General features: G+C 37.2%; 1 protein-coding gene across 1 annotated transcript in view; it reads right to left on the reverse strand.

The window, feature by feature from the left end:
- Positions 1–480: 480 nt before the first annotated feature.
- The window catches only part of mthfd1l (methylenetetrahydrofolate dehydrogenase (NADP+ dependent) 1 like), a 31,816-nt gene continuing 14,541 nt past the window's right edge, over positions 481–17,755 (reverse strand). The window contains exons 20-28 of the mRNA XM_039693344.2: positions 15,971–16,082; positions 11,280–11,419; positions 11,137–11,178; positions 10,243–10,343; positions 9,771–9,948; positions 9,180–9,287; positions 8,480–8,632; positions 773–897; positions 481–621 (exon numbers count right to left, since the gene is read on the reverse strand). Of these exons, the coding sequence (XP_039549278.2) occupies positions 808–897; positions 8,480–8,632; positions 9,180–9,287; positions 9,771–9,948; positions 10,243–10,343; positions 11,137–11,178; positions 11,280–11,419; positions 15,971–16,082 (924 nt within the window). The 3' untranslated portion in view covers positions 481–621; positions 773–807. The remainder of the gene's footprint in view (positions 622–772; positions 898–8,479; positions 8,633–9,179; positions 9,288–9,770; positions 9,949–10,242; positions 10,344–11,136; positions 11,179–11,279; positions 11,420–15,970; positions 16,083–17,755) is intronic.

Below are 17,755 nucleotides of genomic sequence, written 5' to 3' on the forward strand. Positions count from 1 at the left end.
GCATGCTGAAAAGGTGCATAGATGGGTAGACTGAAGTATGTAACACTTGTACATTTATAATCATTTATATTATAAGGGAGAGAGAGAGAGAAGTGTCAAACAAATCACTAACACCTATCATTTTGTTTTGTGTAGTGTCTAAATAAAAGCTCCTCAGACATTGGATTCATGACCTATTTGGCTGTAACAAACATCTGAAACTGATCTAAATTATTAACTGTTCCAAATGGAGAATGCTAAAGGTTTTCAAGTAAAAAGAATATAAATGAAGTTCGCTTGAAAACTGTTACTGTACTCCATAACTAACCTGAAACAAATAAAACAGAAATATTAAAGAATTAGGAGTTATAAGCTGGAATGGGTTAAAAAGCTTTTGTGCATCATTAAATTGTAAACACTATGTAAACAAACGCTTAGAGAAAGAAAAATGTAAATGTAAAGCCTAAAACTCAGTCTAAACAGTTAAAAGTACATTTAAATGAAAACCTGCTAAATACATAATTCATAAAGGAAGCTATTATTGTAGAATTGACACTCTCAGTAGTTTCATTTTTAGAAGGCAGTGGATGAGCTGTAATCATTGGCATATGAATGGCGGCCTACACGGACAGTGGGGATCACCTGAGAATGGAGGAAAGAAAGAGAGAGGACAAAAAATTAGGATAAGGAGAGATGGTCTTTCTATATTAAATCAAATCTAATCTTTTTGGGGCGTGGCATGAGTAAAGCACAAAACCTAAGTCATTGTTGACAAGCATAGTTGTGTTCTTACTGGTCAAGTGCATGTATGGGACAGAATAAACGTCCTCAGAAGAGTCCTTTTATCTCCTCAGTCACAGGATCAAGGTCAATGTCATAGAAACAGGGTCTAGTAGGCAAGCCTGGCATGGTGCTCATCTGAAAGAAATGAAAAGACAAGAAAGCATTTTGATGGGCAACAAACCTTTTTTTGTGAGGCATATATACATTTAAAAAATGAACATAAGAGAGATTCGTAGTTTGTTTTTGTGAAATGCATTTTTGCATTAGTCTTAATGGCCTTTAGATTCACTCAGGTTGGTTGTAGGCAACAAAAAAAAAACAACCTTGCACGTGACTTTCCAACTTTTATGTGGAAATTGGGACATGTGATAAGTACAAGTTTACAAAAGTAATGACAGTATAACAACTAATTGCAAATATGAAAACACTTGGATTTGTGCTGAATAAGGGGTACAGGGGTGCAGGCCTGCATTAAGAACACATAGGGCCATGGTGCTATAGCAAAGCCAAGCACCCCCTTCATAGCAAATATCCCCATCTTTATGCCACATCTTGATGCCTTGATGAACGTTTTCTGCAGAAATAAGTATTTTAAAAAGTCATATCTTTGTATTATTTATCAGTGTATTGAAGTTCTATACAAAATATGAAAATATTCCAAGCTACAATACAAAAATTATTTCTATAGCACATTAATAACTACTGCAGTTGACCAAAGTGCTTTCCAGCCTCATTAAAACTACAAAGACAATTACATAGGTCACACAAACAAAATTAAATCCTGTTCGATATAAGTTCTAAAAGCTATAATTAAACTACAACATATTAAAAGCAAAAATGCATTAAAGTTCACCTGTAGTTATTAATTTTATACCTTTAAACTTATCTTTGATCACCAAATTGGCATATTTCAACATTTTTACAGTAATGTTTTTTTATTCATGCCTTAAAATATCTTGAATGTAACTCTACACCCTTGCTTCCGGCTCAGCTACTGTTTGGACGCTCTTGCTTACTGCTCCGTGCTTTGCTCTATTGCAGTGGTCACCAATCTCGGTCCTGGAGGGCCGATGTCCTGCAGAGTTCAGCTCCAACCAGGTCCAACACACCTGCCTGAAAGTTTCTATTATGCCTAGTGAGACCTTGATTAGCTGGTTCATGTGTGTTTAATTGGGGTTGGAGCTAAACTCTGTAGGACACCGGCCCTCCAGGACCGAGATTAGTCACCCATGCTCTATTGCTTTTATATTTTTTATCGCTCTATCGCTTTTATAATTTTTATATTTGATCTCCTTTTATTACCTGAAACCAGGACGGCACATTACAGCCTCCGATAACACCAGAGCAACAGGCTCTCTCCCCAGACACGTTATCCTCTCTCAAGCATCCCCACTTCTGTGCTTCTCAGAGAAACTGGAAAAAACTGTGTATGCTGGAACCAAACTATCCCACTCTTATGCTGCAAGCCCCCAGATGTCAACCAAAAAACGGCAGGCCCAACAACCACCAAAGCCTGCGGTCCCAGCCCTCCCCCTCCTTCTGTGAGAGCTCTTCGCCCTTTGCTACAGCACCAGGCTCACACCCTTCTCCATCGGTTCGAGGGGAATCAAAAAGAACTGATACCAGCTCTGAGTGGTATGTGTCGGGTCCCCGCTATGATAACAGTAAATTTCTTAAATGTTTCCAAACAAGTGGGAACCCACTGTGCCTGAATCTTTCTCTACTGCGGTTCAATTACATGATAGAAAATCTAAGGCCTTCAAAAGAATATTTTGCCTTTGCTGGAGATTTTGACATTCACATAGATAATGCAGAAACCAATATGGTAAAACAAATCAAAACTAACTCAGCATGTACATGGTCCAACACACAACCATGGCCACACTCAAGATTAATTATCAGTGGGGCTCTAAACATCTCATCGATTGTTATTAAGAATGTAGCACTGTCTGATCATTTCTGTATTTTCTATGATACATCTAGGTTTAAATGGCAGGAGAGATCAATATGTGTCTGTCAAGAAGAGATGCTTAAATGAGAACACTTTTGTGCTATTTATAAAGACTATATCTTTAAAACCAAGCATTTTCTCCTTGATTCTTTTTAACTCAAAAGTTAAAAGTGTAACTGATGATATTGCTCCTGTGAAAGTCAGGAAGAATAGTGGTAGACAAAAAAGCACCTTGGAGAAACTCAACAGCTTGCAAAATATGAAAAGACAATGCAGAAGAGCAGAGCGCACGTAGCAGAAGACAAAACTTTTAGTCCATTATAATGCCTACAAAGACAGCATTCATACTTTTAATATGGAACTACACTCTGAGAAAAAAATGGTTCTATTTATGTAGCATAGGGTTCTTTACTCAACTGCAAAGGACCTTTTATGCAAAAAAAAAAATGATGATAATGACAAGAAAGAACCCTTTTGGCACAAAGGTTATTCATAAATTACATTATTCCGCAACATTTTGCAGTTGTAATTAAATTATTGTTTATTAAAGTGTTGTAGTAACTTAATATCCCATTTTAATCATGCTGATTTTTGAAGGATAAAAACTGAAATGGCACTCTTCGTGTGATATTGATTAAGTACATTTTTTAACCCATATATCTTGAATTTTGTGATCATTCATGCATTGCATTTTAGGGGTTCCAAATACGTAGCGCTTTAAAACCTTTTCTTCCAAAAGTGTAGGCAAAGCTAGACAGACTTTCATCTCTAATGTTATAAACAGCAGCTTAAACATTACACATGTGTAAAAACCTATTCTAGCCAAATCTTGTAACGTCCAAATGATTTTACTAAACTAGCAGACAAATCTAAACTACAAACAGAGCCTAATGCTTAATACCATAAAAACCAAACCTTAAAATCATTTAATGAATGCACTTTTAAGAGACAATTGTGGTTCTTAGAAGACCTGAATTTTGTCCTGCTTTTAAAACTGTGTCTATTACTACTGTTTAACAATATTATTTAAAAAAAGATTTTTGCAAATACTGACAGGTCAGTCTATATATGCACAAGATTATCCTATATCCCTATCCACAAGATTTTCCTAAAAAAATTGTTACCTTTGAAAGTATGTAGACTTAATTGCATTTCACGTAAAACTTCACGTAAAACGTGACGTAAAAAGGTCATAATTTTTTGTCCCAAACAACAAAATCTGAAGCCAAGCCATCTTTTAATATACCACAGATTAAAATCAAGTGACTGGCACACATGTGAGACAAGTAAAAGAAAGAAATTATCTTAATTAAATTATCATTAAAAAACAGTCCAAGACAGACGAAACAGTACATCATTTATCCGACAATTTTACCCAGAGAATGAAAACTGTAAATCTCTCAGAGATAAGGTCCTGCTTCACTCAATTCCAAACTGCCATGGATGATATAAATCTGAAATACTTCAGTTCAGATTCTTCATGACTGATTAACTTTTGTTTTCTGTGGTTATGTGCACTTCAGAGGATGAAGGTAGACATTATCCACACCAACCAAGAACATTGAACCAAAGCAAAACGGTCTCAACAAACGGTCTCAAATGTTCTTACAAAGTCAACCCCTTGGTTGTGTGGTTTTGAGATGTCGTTGTGCCAAAAACATACAAGAGATTACATTATTGGCCAGAATACAAATCTCCACATAAAATCCAGTATTATTTGTGTTTTCCATTAGGTTTAGGTGTTCACTTTGTGTCAAATCATCAAAACATTGCTACACAAATAAACAAAAAATATAGATGCTATTAAATGAAAGCACAGAAATCCCCACAATTGTTCCCATACACAATACTTAATAATGTAATAACTGTTGTTCATAACAAACAGCAACTTAATTCATTTGAATATTTGGATCAAATGGGCCATGTTTTCCTTACCGCAGACTTTTGTGTCTGTTAATAGTTTTTACTGAACATGCTCATTGCACCATTCTACTATTGATGTGTTCATGTCAGTGTGTTGGCCAGGTTGCCAGAACACCATAAGCCTTCCAGCAGTATCATCAGGAATTCATTGTGCAGCTTACAGCAGACACGGTTTTGGGCAATAAATTTCCTGAGCTGAATGGATGCTAAGATCCGCTGAGTCTCATTGTTCTCTGGCTGACCCCTCCCTCACATATCTGGTGCATGACATCAGTTACTTCCTCCTGTAAGCCCTCATGCCTGCTTTGTCCCTCAGGGGCTAGCATTGAAAGTAACAGCAGACCAACACACACCTGTCTGTAGCCTGAGCCACACAGTAATGCACAGAAATGACTGGAATTGATATGGCTTTCCTGTATAATGATTACATGCCAGCTATAATTGAAAGACAGGGAGCATGTGTTCATTAAAAAGAGCATGCACAGAGAAGTCCAAATTAAGCATGATTTAATGACTCGTAAATGTAAGTACACATTGATGGCCAAAGACACGAAACGAGCGGTTTGTGTGAGAAAATGAACAGTATTTATATCATTTTTACCTCTTGTAACCACAGCCACGTCCAAGTGTTCTGAGGGCATGGATGCTTTGGCCTGCGCAAGCGCCGGAAGTGATATCCCGCGCATGTACGTCACTCATTGTTTCCACAGAGATTTCGGAAGCGTTACCTTTCACTGCGAAGATCTAAACATATTTAGATATACAGGAAATCGCAATGTAAGATTATTTCGATCTATCAACATATAACGTTGATTTTTTTTTTCGCAACCGTGCGAGAGATCACTTCCAGCCCCTTTCCACCACTTGCGCAGACAGAAGCGCCCACGGCCTCAGAACACTTGGACGTGGCTGTGATTACAAGAGGTAAAAACGATATAAATACTGTTCTTTTTCTCACACAAACCGCTTGTTTTGTGTCATCAATGTGTACTTACATTTACGAGTCATTAAATCATGTTTAATTTGGACTTCTCTGTGCATGCTCTTTGAGGTGGTGACCATATACCTGCATTAAATGACTGACAGACATGAACGGTTTGACCTAAAAACCTCAAAATTGAAAATACAGTGGAAACAAAGACACCTACATCTTGGATGCCCATGAGGTAAGCTAAAACATTTTAAAAATGTATTTCAAAGTGAACTCTCCCTTTAAGCACAATGTCCAAGCAAAACAGGAGACTCTGTCATTTCCTCTTTCAGAAATGCAAGCAGTTTGATCAGATTGCGGTGATCGGCAAACTTTGTTGCACAGTATCCACACTCTCCACCACAGCACATGTATATTTCAGCGAGATCCAGAGGCATAAGAGAACAACTGCAACAGTTTGTTTCAGTGGGTAACTGCTCACACTAACTAAACTCTATTATCTGTATAGTTCTCAAACTAATATTACAGCTTGTCGGACTGCAACAATTAATTTATATTTAGACAAAGCGGCGGCATGTCAAGAACATGTGAAAAGACTCCATCGTGAAATGAGAAGAATGAACAAACGTTTATGCACATTGTTAAAAAAAAAATTCAGGCATGTCCTGGCGTTTCATATGGGTGGAAAAATAAAAATGAATATATTAAAACTGAGGAGTTTGTTTTGAGGCATTTTGCAGAGTAATGATATAGAAGCAGAAGATAGAAAAGATAAAAAAAAAAAACAGAACAGCAGATGTAGAGATGATGAGATTATTACACTGAAGTTCAAAGCATTGGCAGCAAATTCTGAGGGGTTGAAGGTGAGAGGTCACGAGTGCTGGCCGTGTGTCCCGCAGCAGGCCCATGGAGATGAAAAGGGACAGAGCGGTGGTCAGACCGGAGGGGCTGGGTCACAGTCACCCATCTCCCAGCAAGCCACACGGCGGACCCCTCACCCTGACCCTGACCCCATATCGTAGCCAAGACCTCACTCTCAACCCGGAAATGAGCTTCCTTTCCTAAGCCGCACCCGGCCCACAAAACACACAATGGCAAAAAGATACAAAAATGCTGGCTCAATCAAACTGGGGAACTATTAAAGGAAACTTTAGCAAGAGGAAGGGCTATAGCCAATTAATAACAAAGGATAGAGCATCAGTGGACAAACATTGTTATTTATATTAAAAACTTGAAATCACAAAACAATGACAGTTCAGGGTTCCTCAAACTCCTCAGGTCCACCACTGGTTGGCCAAAATGAGTCACAACGCAAAATCCAGCTGGTCAGGATGCTCCAACAGAGCATCACCACATGATATCATCAAATCAAAATAATCAAACCTTTAAACAGCGAAACCAACAGATTAGTTTTTTTTACATTGTTCTTCATGCATGTATAAATGTTGTTATCGCTTTAAAAAAAAATCCAAGGATGGAATATCTTAAAAACCCATGCAAAACATGCAAAAAACATGCAAACACACACAAAACATACTCGCAAGCATTGGTAATTTAAAAGTTAACCACACATGCTCTAAGGGTTGTTTTTAGAAGGCCGATTCACAGGTTTCATCATGAATCCTGAGTGAGAATCCAATAGACTTCTCATTATTGAAAATGGCCTTGACTGCCTTAGGCCAGGCAATATTGGTTTTTAGAGAGCAAAAACATGAGGGCAGAGGAATTTGGCCTGAATGCTGTTTTTAAAAGTCCCAATGAGGTCATAGATCATAGGTTCAATCGTAATCCTGGATCCTATTAGCAATTGAAACACCCAGTTACTTACCAGCAAAGGAAGTAATAAAACAACATAATATGAAGAGGTATTGGATGGCATCAAAAGATTTAAAGGGCATATTGCAGTTTAGAGGACCCAACGAGTCAATGCATAGAAAAATAATGTAGGAACTAGATTTTCTTTAAAATGTACTTTTAAATACTTGTAAAAATCTTGTACAGATTATTATGATCCTATAACAGGCCAGCAGACATTAGTATGTTTAGGGTAGATTTATACAATTAAATGTATAAAAACTATACTCGAGTATATTTCTATTGTACTAAAAGCATACAGGTACATTTTTAATACATATTTTTTCACCTGGGTTATAACATAAACAGAAAATTAAAGATTTGAGTATTTAAACAACCAATTTTGTTTTTCAATTACAAGTTGCCTCTATTTAGGGCATGACTAAGTTCCCTATATCACACTATTTGATGCCATTGGTATAGTATACGATGATCAATATTCTTGCTTCGGCATCCCATGATGAACTCCATCATATCGCCGGGATGATAATCATTTGATCTGAAGTGAACGCTACACACGACCGCATTTTCCGAAGCGGAATAGAAATCCAGTCTTTTCACCTGCACAAACCGCACCAGGAACGAAAGATAGGCTATAGCACCGTCCCTTTTCTTGTAATGGAAACTTGTGGACTCGATCTTGAAGTCCTGACAGGCTGGAGTTTTTGCAACCTCCACAAACACAATAATTTACCATGATGATGACAAATACAAAAACTACTGAAAGCACACTGACTGACGACCGCTCTCACTGAATACCACCCTTCTCTGCACTGAGCCGAGGCTACCTAACATGACGTCAAATGGCGCTATGTTGAAAAAAAAGCCGTTTTTACGAGCAGTCCAGGAAACGCTCATTTTATCTACTAAATTAGTGCCCTCATGTTGTTTTAAAACATTTTAAATCCTGCATTAACTGTTAATATGTTATTTTCATACAAGGTTACCTATAAATTAAGATTTTTTTACCTGCAATAGGCTCTTTAAAGCGTAGACATGCAGACAGAATGAAAAAAAAGAACAAGATTTTCCATCAGATTTCAAGGATAATCACTTACAGTTCCAACTAAGGGGTAGATAAACCCTGCCCCAATGCTGGCACGGACGTCTCTGATGGGCAGGATAAAACCGGTAGGAACACCTTTTTTCTCAGGCATGTGAGAGAGAGACAGGTGGGTCTTGGCCATGCAGATAGGAAGAGCACCAAAACCCTGTGAGAAATTTACAGACAGTTAATACCCACATAAGATAAGCACAACATCAGCTCTAGGCTCTTGACATCCGTTATGTTAAGAGATTCACCCATTGGGCCAAGATTATCTAACCATTTAATATCAATGAGCACACACCACAAGAAACATATTTGCAAACAATATAAAACATCAGATGATGCAAGACAAATTGTGAAAACTTTAAACAAATTTTCAATTTTTTTATCATTAGACATCCTTGTCCTTGTAGCAAAGAGTTAGTAAACTGAATCAGCAGTTGCAATATATGCATTCAAAACTGTGTATACAAAGTATATATATATATATATATATATATATATATATATATATATATATATATATATATATATATATATTGTAGTTTATAACTGTGTACTGTTATATTGATGCATATAATTAAAAATATATAAAATTAAGATAAATATTGAATATTAAAAGTCTGAAAATATTTATAAAAAAACAAGCTCAAATATGAAAACTGTTTGTGCATTTGTAAAGTCAAATAGCAATGTACAGCTCTTCTCACCTGTTGATTGTAGTAGTCTATTTTAGCTTGAGCCTCAGGTGAAAGCTCAATGTCATCAGCACCATAAACCTTTTGTGCAATTGTCCGAATTTTCTCTACAATAGGATCCTGTAAAAATAAAAATACCATAACATTTACAACAGATCAAGGGAGTAAAAAAGCAGGAGTGTGAGGGAGATAAAAAGTATTGCAGTTTGAAATGATTCTTTTTTTTTTAAATTATCAGCTCTAAAATGTAGCTTCTGCCTATCTGGTGGTCAAAAATCCCCCCAGTCAGTTCTCCATGTAGATGATTGGGATAGCAAGCGCCAAGACCTCTAATAGGATAATAGAGGGCAGCCAGAGCCAAGAGAAGAGATTACCGTGCCTTTCATAGCATCACTTAATCAGTCACAACCTCCAAACTCAAAAAGGTTAACTCAAACCAGCTGATGGCTTTACAGCACTCAGAAAGCACCAACCCGCAAATCGTACAAGACACTTCTTTAGATACGATCATATTTAAACCACCCATCAGAATCAATTTGCTCTGTCTTTGAGGGGATTCGGTTTTACTAATTAATATTTTATTAATGTTATAACTGGCCCCACCTGCAGATTGTACAAGAATTGAAAACAGTTCTCCTGAGATGCAACTTCCTTCACAGCATGTGCCAGCTCCACAGAGCCGCGCCCACCTCTGGACCAATGATGACACGGAACAGCAGCTGATGCCCCAGAAGCCTCTGCGATGCGACACACCAAGTCGATCTCTGCTTGAGTGTCAGTCCTTCAAAGAAAGCAAGATGTCATGGGATCCGACAAGGAAAATCAAAATGGCACAGGGCATATCAAAAAGTGTGGGCTTCCAGACATACTGGAAAGACACGTTTAAGTGCAAAAGGGCTAAATTAGGACACTGTCTGTCGCTGTTTTGGATCAGAGCACTTTGTTTAACTATTGGTACTCTGGTTTGCGTCAGCCATGGCTGTTTTCTAATGATTTAATGCACCATATTTTTTAAACATCACGTTTTAGGAAGAAATTGCATGCTGGAGTTTTTGTAAAATGGACCAATCCTTACTTGAAGACATTCAGAGCAACAACCACCGGGACTCCAAAGAGGCGAGTGATCTGAATCTGCTTTTTTAAGTTACTGCAGCCATCTGCAACCAGCTGCAAGTTCTGATTAAAAAAAGTAAACAGACAATACATTTGTTAAATAGAAAACAAAATGAAGTAGTCTAAATGTCTGTACTTAATTATAACTACAATTTAATTCACAAGATTTAAAATAAGTGCATTTTATAGAAATGAAATAGACAAAATTGGAAAGCATTAAAATCTTAGTTGGATCTGATGATCTATCAGCATCTTCATGAAAGGATGAGTCAGTTAGAGAACGTCATCCAAACGGCTTAGCTTTTTTGAGGGGAAACTTACGGCTCTTTTTTTAAGCTCAATTGTTGCTCAATTGATGGAGCAGAACCAGTCTCAGGCTTAGGAGACATGCTTTGGTGCTTTCTGTTTTTCATTATAGAACCACACAATTAGCTTAAGCACTTGGGTTATTTTCTCAGCAGGGTTGCTTTAGAGAGACTGATGAAAAGCAGGTATGGCATTTCTTAGACTACAACTCCCATTTCACCTCTGTGTCTCTAGCTTCAACAACACAGATTGTATTTACCCTGTTAATTAAATAACACAAACCACATTAGGGAGGAAGAGGGAAGCTGGAGAGGGTGAAGGAGATGTGCTCTGGGCCTTTGCTCAAACGAGGTGGGGCAAACCCTCATTCATTTACTTCAACCCTCTTTATTTTCATCCTGCCTTTGGGGAGCAATATCGCCACTTATTGTGGGAGTACGATAGTAAATAAGTTGTGTTAAAGAAAAAAAAGAGTTCAAAACATCTGGTTCTTCCTAAAATTAGCCTTACAAATATAATAATTTTAAGCAAGATTGGGAAATAAACTTACCTCAGTAATATATTCTTTAGGCAGTGGTACACCAGCTGTGACCTTTAAAAATATACAGTATATAGAGACAATTGTAAATATCAAATGTATTTTTAATGCAGTCATGCATATGAAGGGACATGTGAATGTGCACACAAACTTACATTTGGTCCACCTCCATGCATCTTCAGAGCTCGTACAGTTGAAACCAGTACCACAACATCAGGCCTCAGCCCAGACGTCCGACACTTAATGTTGAAGAACTTTTCCATGCCAATGTCTGCACCAAAGCCAGCCTCCGTCACTGAGCAGTAAAGAAGCAGGAAATGAAACAATATTGATATGATAAGTCTTCATAAATAAGACATTGATATAAAAACTGCTCTGTTGTGCTAGATATTGATGTTAACAAACATTCTGCATTAACACTTTATTACGGCACAGAGCCAGATAAGACCACAAGACAACTCACACATAAAATGAAAGCAACCTACACTTACGTAATAATATAATTGTCCCCACATTCCAGGAAGAGTTATTGCCAATCATTATAATAAGGGTTTAATTAAAACCATTTTAAGAGTGAGAATGTAAGTGCTCCACATGTGTTACTGCCATCATGAGTGAGTGATCAAGGCTGGAAATGGTGTACAACACATGAGCATCACAAACTGTTTAGACAAGATGATTTCAGCCATTTTCCTTCCCCCTGCAAACCACTTTTGTTTGTTTTGTGTGTGAGAGACATCTACTGTTTGGGTTTGAACAGGTCAGTATTAATGCGTGTATGTGCCAATGAACAGTAAGCATCTGTGGAGTCTTTCCATGCATCCATTTTTCCCAGAACTCTGCAAGCTTCCTGTGCTACTTCCCAGGCCTTTGGGGCAGGAGGGAATGGGAAGGGTAATGTTGTTATTTCCACCAGAGGGGTCTGGCATATTTTCTGAAGCTCTGCATGCATGTGTGTGTGTATGTGTGTGTGTATACAGCTATCTTTGTGATGTCCAGTTTGAGATTTAGACCATTGGAGGACAAAGAGAGAAAAGGGAGGACATTTTAGCCAAAAAAGAAATCATGGAATCAGAGCGTTATCCTGCAGACTGCGCTCATGACCTTGGGAAGACCAGGTGATATAAGAAAGTAAACCACCTCCTTTATGATGCTCCCTATAAACAGTACATCCCCAGGTCATCCACACAACAGTCATGCACAGATTTACAGCCACCTCGGGTCTAACAGAGAATGTTAGGTGGGAGTATGTTATCGGTCTTCAGGAACTTTCAGAGAATAAGGAATTATCAGCACATCTATCAGTCTGAGCGCAATCAGTTTAGTTTGGGTAGACTAAAGGTTACTACCATGCCAGTCAGGAAAACAACCGAAGTGCTCAGAAAAACAAAAAAACAAAACAATAAAAAAAACAGTGAAGCAGATCTGTTGTGTATAATCAGCTGATAGAAGCAGCGTCCTCCCTCTCACCCACAGCAAAAACACTACATACCACACATACCTTGGCTTCAGGTAACGCATACACACGTCCCCCTCCTTCACTAACATTTTGCAAAAGTCAACAAACTCCCGGCATTCCTGCTGTTTGTTGATGCTGACGCTCCAAGTCCAATATGGACTTCTTTGAATGTAACAAACGAGAGAGGTTCTAGATTCTTGTCTTTTGCAATACAGTAAATCAAACGATTCATTTTCCTACTGTCCTCTGGGGGTTGGGGCTCTATAAAACAACTAGCGCTGCATGGTTTGTTTGGTGTTCTAATTGTGATTTTTCAAAAAAAAAATAAAAATAAAAAGTTATTTTACTGTACAACGGCAAAATTACAGTGCTAATACTGATCACAATTGTCTTAATTTCTTCATTTTCAAACATTAAACTATCAAACTTATAATTGTAAAGAAAACAGCAGGGAGCCCCTAAGCTTCTCTTTTTTGTCAACAGGCAGTTTATAAATGCTTCTCGTTCTCATTACAAGATAGAGAAGTTTTTTGCCGAATGCTGTGTTCCCAAATGCATGTTATAAGTAACCTAAATTCAGAAGCAGAGATGGAGTGGAGCAGCATTTAATGTGAACCAAGCTGCTCTGAGATACTGAAAACCCCGTATGCATGTAATAACACGGTGCCAGTGCCATGCTTCACTCTGAAACACACAGCCCATATATTTAATTAATTAAATCACAGCCTTTGCTATTTGATCATCACACTAAGCAATATTCGCAATTTCGATTTCTGTGTTTCAAATAATCGTGTAGCCCTAAAAGTCCTCTTTCAAAAGAATTTACTATTTACACGCTGGCAGAAAAAGTATCTCAAATTCCAGAGGCTGTAACTCAACACAGCTCTTGGCCAGTTTAGTAGGCAGTGTTTTCATTGGGCTCACACACTTCAGCTTGTCCTTAAATGAAGGGGTGAAGCTTACACTGCTCTTAGCGTGGACCACAGGGCCTCCGCCATTCCCAGCATTCTTTTAGTGTCTGGGGCATGTCGTTGAGCAGGGGAGGGAGGGATAGAGAATAAAAAGGATAGAGAGGAGCAAAGGAATGAGAGAGAAATGGAGAGAGGAAGTGATAAAGTGACGGTGTGTGTGTGTGTGTGTGTGTGTGTGTGTGTTTCACAGGCCTGTATGTTCAGGTGTGCCGACACTGAGAGGATTAGTTGGATTTAGCTTTAAAAAAAAACAAATATAAACATTCTTCTGGGTTTTAAGATAAAGGATTCAGTGTTGTGCCAAATTCTATATACTTGTAGAAAATTATTTTATTAATTATCGTCATGATAACTTCGTAAAGATGGTCAATTAATGCAATTTAAATGGTCATATTATATTAGCTATACATTTGTTAAATTAAACCTTTCTTGTTTTTCCACGGTTTAGCATAACAGCAAGACATGCCACTAGCCAATTGCTCACTTAGACATTGAGTCACTCACTTAGCAACATTAACTAACTAGCCATTAAAGGTATAGCGGAGGATTTTCTTTTTCCGGGTGGGTAGTCTATACTATTGGTCCACCTAAGTGTCAATCATTCTGGTGATATGTTTACGTAAGGCCGTCATAGGCTACGTGCTCATCCCTATGTAGTTTTCACTTTCATGTGTATTATGTCGGAGTTACGGTTTCAGCCATTCCTTTGAAAATGGCTGAGGGTCGAAAGAGAAAAAATGTTTACTAAGTGTATGATAAGAAGAGAAAGGCCGCAGAATATAGAAACAAGACCAGAGAGATTTTGGGTGAATATCACACGCTGGCGTGCGCTAAAAGCACAGGTTGGGCTTCTCACTGATGCCGCAGTCGCGAAGATTCTACCAGACAGGTAAAGTTTGTCACGCTATTTGGAGAAATCCATTTAAAATCACTAGTAAAAGTTAATGCAAGCTACAATGCTAGCCCTGGCACGAGTCATGCACCGCATAGACACGGTAAACATCTCAATTTGTCTAAAGTAGCCTTTTGTCCAAAATGGTAAATGGTATCACGCTGAAATATTCTAAAATCTTGTGTGTTTATTATTACACAAATGCAACAAGCTACTTCTCCATATGCAACTATGTATAAAAATAACGTATTAACAATGAGAGATATTAGGTTAAGGACCAACGTAATAGCACTGCTTATATGTTGCTATGTAACGTAATTGCGATTTGCAAAATAGTTTCCTCAGAACGTATTTCGTGTGATACAGGGTTGCACATATCATGTCTTGAGTCCTCGGTCACTCAATCGATCAGTATAATAAGTAAATAAAACACGGAAGGGCATTTGACATGTTGTCTTTTTTATGAATTTTTTTTAGTTAGTTTAGAATTTGCAACATAATTGTGCAAGGCGTTCAATGACGTTCCCTAGCTCTCGGGAGCAAGAGTGTTGTGTTTGTGCATGTGCATTTTTTTAAAAAAAATTGGAGAGGGCGGGTCTTCTCTAAAATTCGGAAAGATCCTCCGCTATACCTTTAAGCCTTTAAAATATTCTAATACAAAGTGCTAAAAAAATTATATACTACCATTACAATTTTTGCGTTAAGGAACTTTGAGGGAATTAAAACTTTATATCAGTAAACATGCATTAAATTGATCAAAAGTGAGAGTAAAAACATTTCTAATGTTACAAAAGTATGTTCTAATGTTTCAAAAAAATGCTGTTCTTTTGAACTTCCTATTCAAAGATTCCTGTAAAAAAGTATGACAGTTTTCACAAAACTGTTAATTCAACATTGATAATAATAACAATAAGAAGAAATGTTTCTATGGCATCAAATCAGCATATTAAAATGAATTCTAAAGGATCATGTGAAACAAAAGACTGGAGTAATGACTGTTGAAAATTGTGCTTGTCCATCACAGGAATAAAATATAAACAGAAAACAAATATATTAAATTGCAATAATATTACAGTTTTACTTACATTTTTGATCAATATAATGATAACGATCAATTTGATCATAAATGCAGTCTTGGTGAGCATAAGAGATTGGTCAAAAAATTACTAACAAACTTTTAAACCGTAATGTTTTATATATTAAAATGTTTTAATTACACATACACTACTATACATCATGTAATATATTATTTACATTATAAATTGTTGGTTGTTAGGGGTGATAGGATTCTGTAGGGTGATTTTTTGCACAACACCAGATCTTGTGATTTTATTCAAACTGTAGAGGCCAATAAGCATGTGCGACCACTCCTGAGCAGGAGTCTGATTTGAACCAGAAAACCACTCTACTGTTGTTGCTTTAACTTACCCCCAGCATAGCCTTTGTCTCTAGTCAATAAAAGCATAAGACTACAAAAAGCAAAAGCAGTGGTGTGCGACTGAATGTGTTTGTGTGTTCACCCACCAACATAGCCTTCTTCTCCAACTAGTTTAAGAGCCAGCTTGTCTGCCAAGATAGAGGAGTTTCCATGGGCGATGTTAGCAAATGGTCCAGCATGCACAAACACCGGAGTGCCCTGACATGACAAAGACAAACAATATCAGTGCATACCAAGCCAGAAATGCATTACAAATGACTGACACTGTGAATCAAAATTACCTGAAAATTACAGAAGAAATTGCCATGTTAAAAGCTGGTAAATGACAATACAAGCTAAAATGTTTAAGTGGTCAATCTCCACATCTGAGGTTTTTTTTTTGGTTTTTTTTTGGTTTTTTAAATAAAAGACATGTGGTGGAGCTTGTATGTTAGCTCCATCTGATCTTCAACTCAAGTAAACTTTAAACAGTGAAAGTCTGTTTCATCATCCCCATCATCAGCAGCCAGAAAGCATTTAAAGCCCAGTGAAAATGTGGGGTTTGAACTGGTGACCCTGAGGTCCTCTGTAACTTCCCTAACACTGAAAAGCAACACCACATACACTGACAACTGAAGGGACAGGAAGGAGAGTGCAGGAAGATGGAAAGGGAGTACATATAAAACAAAGAATGGAGTGATGGTGAAGTCATCTAAATTCAGGAAAAGGATGGAAGGTTGAAAAGAGAAGAAAAAAAGATTGCCATCAACAGAGACAACCTTCTTTTATTTACATAAACTTTTATCTCTGCATTATGGCATCCTCCTTTCACTAGTTCTGCAGGTGCTGACATAAGCATTACAAAACATTCTACATCAGCACATCACCTTTTAAGACTCAAAGAGCCAAAAGATGGTCAAGTGAGGAAAGTGAAGCATGTTTTAAGACATGAAATTATTTAGTAACACAAGCCATCCAGAGCCCTGAGACGATTCATCAAATTGATTCAGTTCACTTTAATACCTTTGTAAAAAAAAAAAAAAAATTATTTACTTGATTCATTATCAAAAAGCATTTTCAGAAACCGCAGGGCACAAAAAGTTTTCTTATTTAGTTTGTAGGTTTGTAGTAAACATTTTCTACTATCACAGTTTTATTTCAAGTTGTTGTTTTTGGACAAAAGGATAAAGTGCCGTGCCGTGTGCATCCACAGTACTTTTTAGTCATGCACTACCTGAACCCTCATATAAAATTGATGAAATGTGATAAACATCAACTATAGGTAGATTTTGACAATGTGTAGCTCATTATAACCTAAACGATTTACACAAGTTTAAAACATCAATCAGTACTGACAAAGGTCAACCAGTAACATGTTTCCATCTGCAAAACAATTCAACAAATCAATTTACTGCAACAAGTTTGCCCAGAAAGTGTACATCAGTGGCAGCTTGTCAACAAGTCAAAGTGAAAGAATGAGTGATGGAAAGAGTATGGTTTTCCAGTGAACTGTCCTCTGGAAAAGTTTTGCTACAAAGAACAAAACAAAACAAAAAACTACAATATCAAAAAACTGGAAAGGGAAAGATTGGAGCTCTTTGTCCTGCAAATGTGTGGAAAAGAGGAGGGATTTGGTATGCCAAGCCAGGAAAGTTAAAAAACAGGAAAAACTAGGCAAGAAAGAGCACAGAAGGCAGGAACAGGTTGGTTACGACTTAATACAGTATGACTCTAAATGACTTAGCTAAATGCTAAATCTTGAAGTACACCTTTAACTAATAGCTACAAATTGAAATTCTTTTTTTTTTTTTTTTTTTTTTTTGCTGAGATCATGACAAATTTAAGTATTCTGAGATGAAGTTCAAAATATTAGCTTTTAAAATAGAAATTTA

Source organism: Pimephales promelas, chromosome 13, assembly GCF_988280905.1.
Source record: "Pimephales promelas chromosome 13, fPimPro1.hap1.1, whole genome shotgun sequence".
Taxonomy (NCBI): Eukaryota; Metazoa; Chordata; class Actinopteri; order Cypriniformes; family Leuciscidae; genus Pimephales; species Pimephales promelas.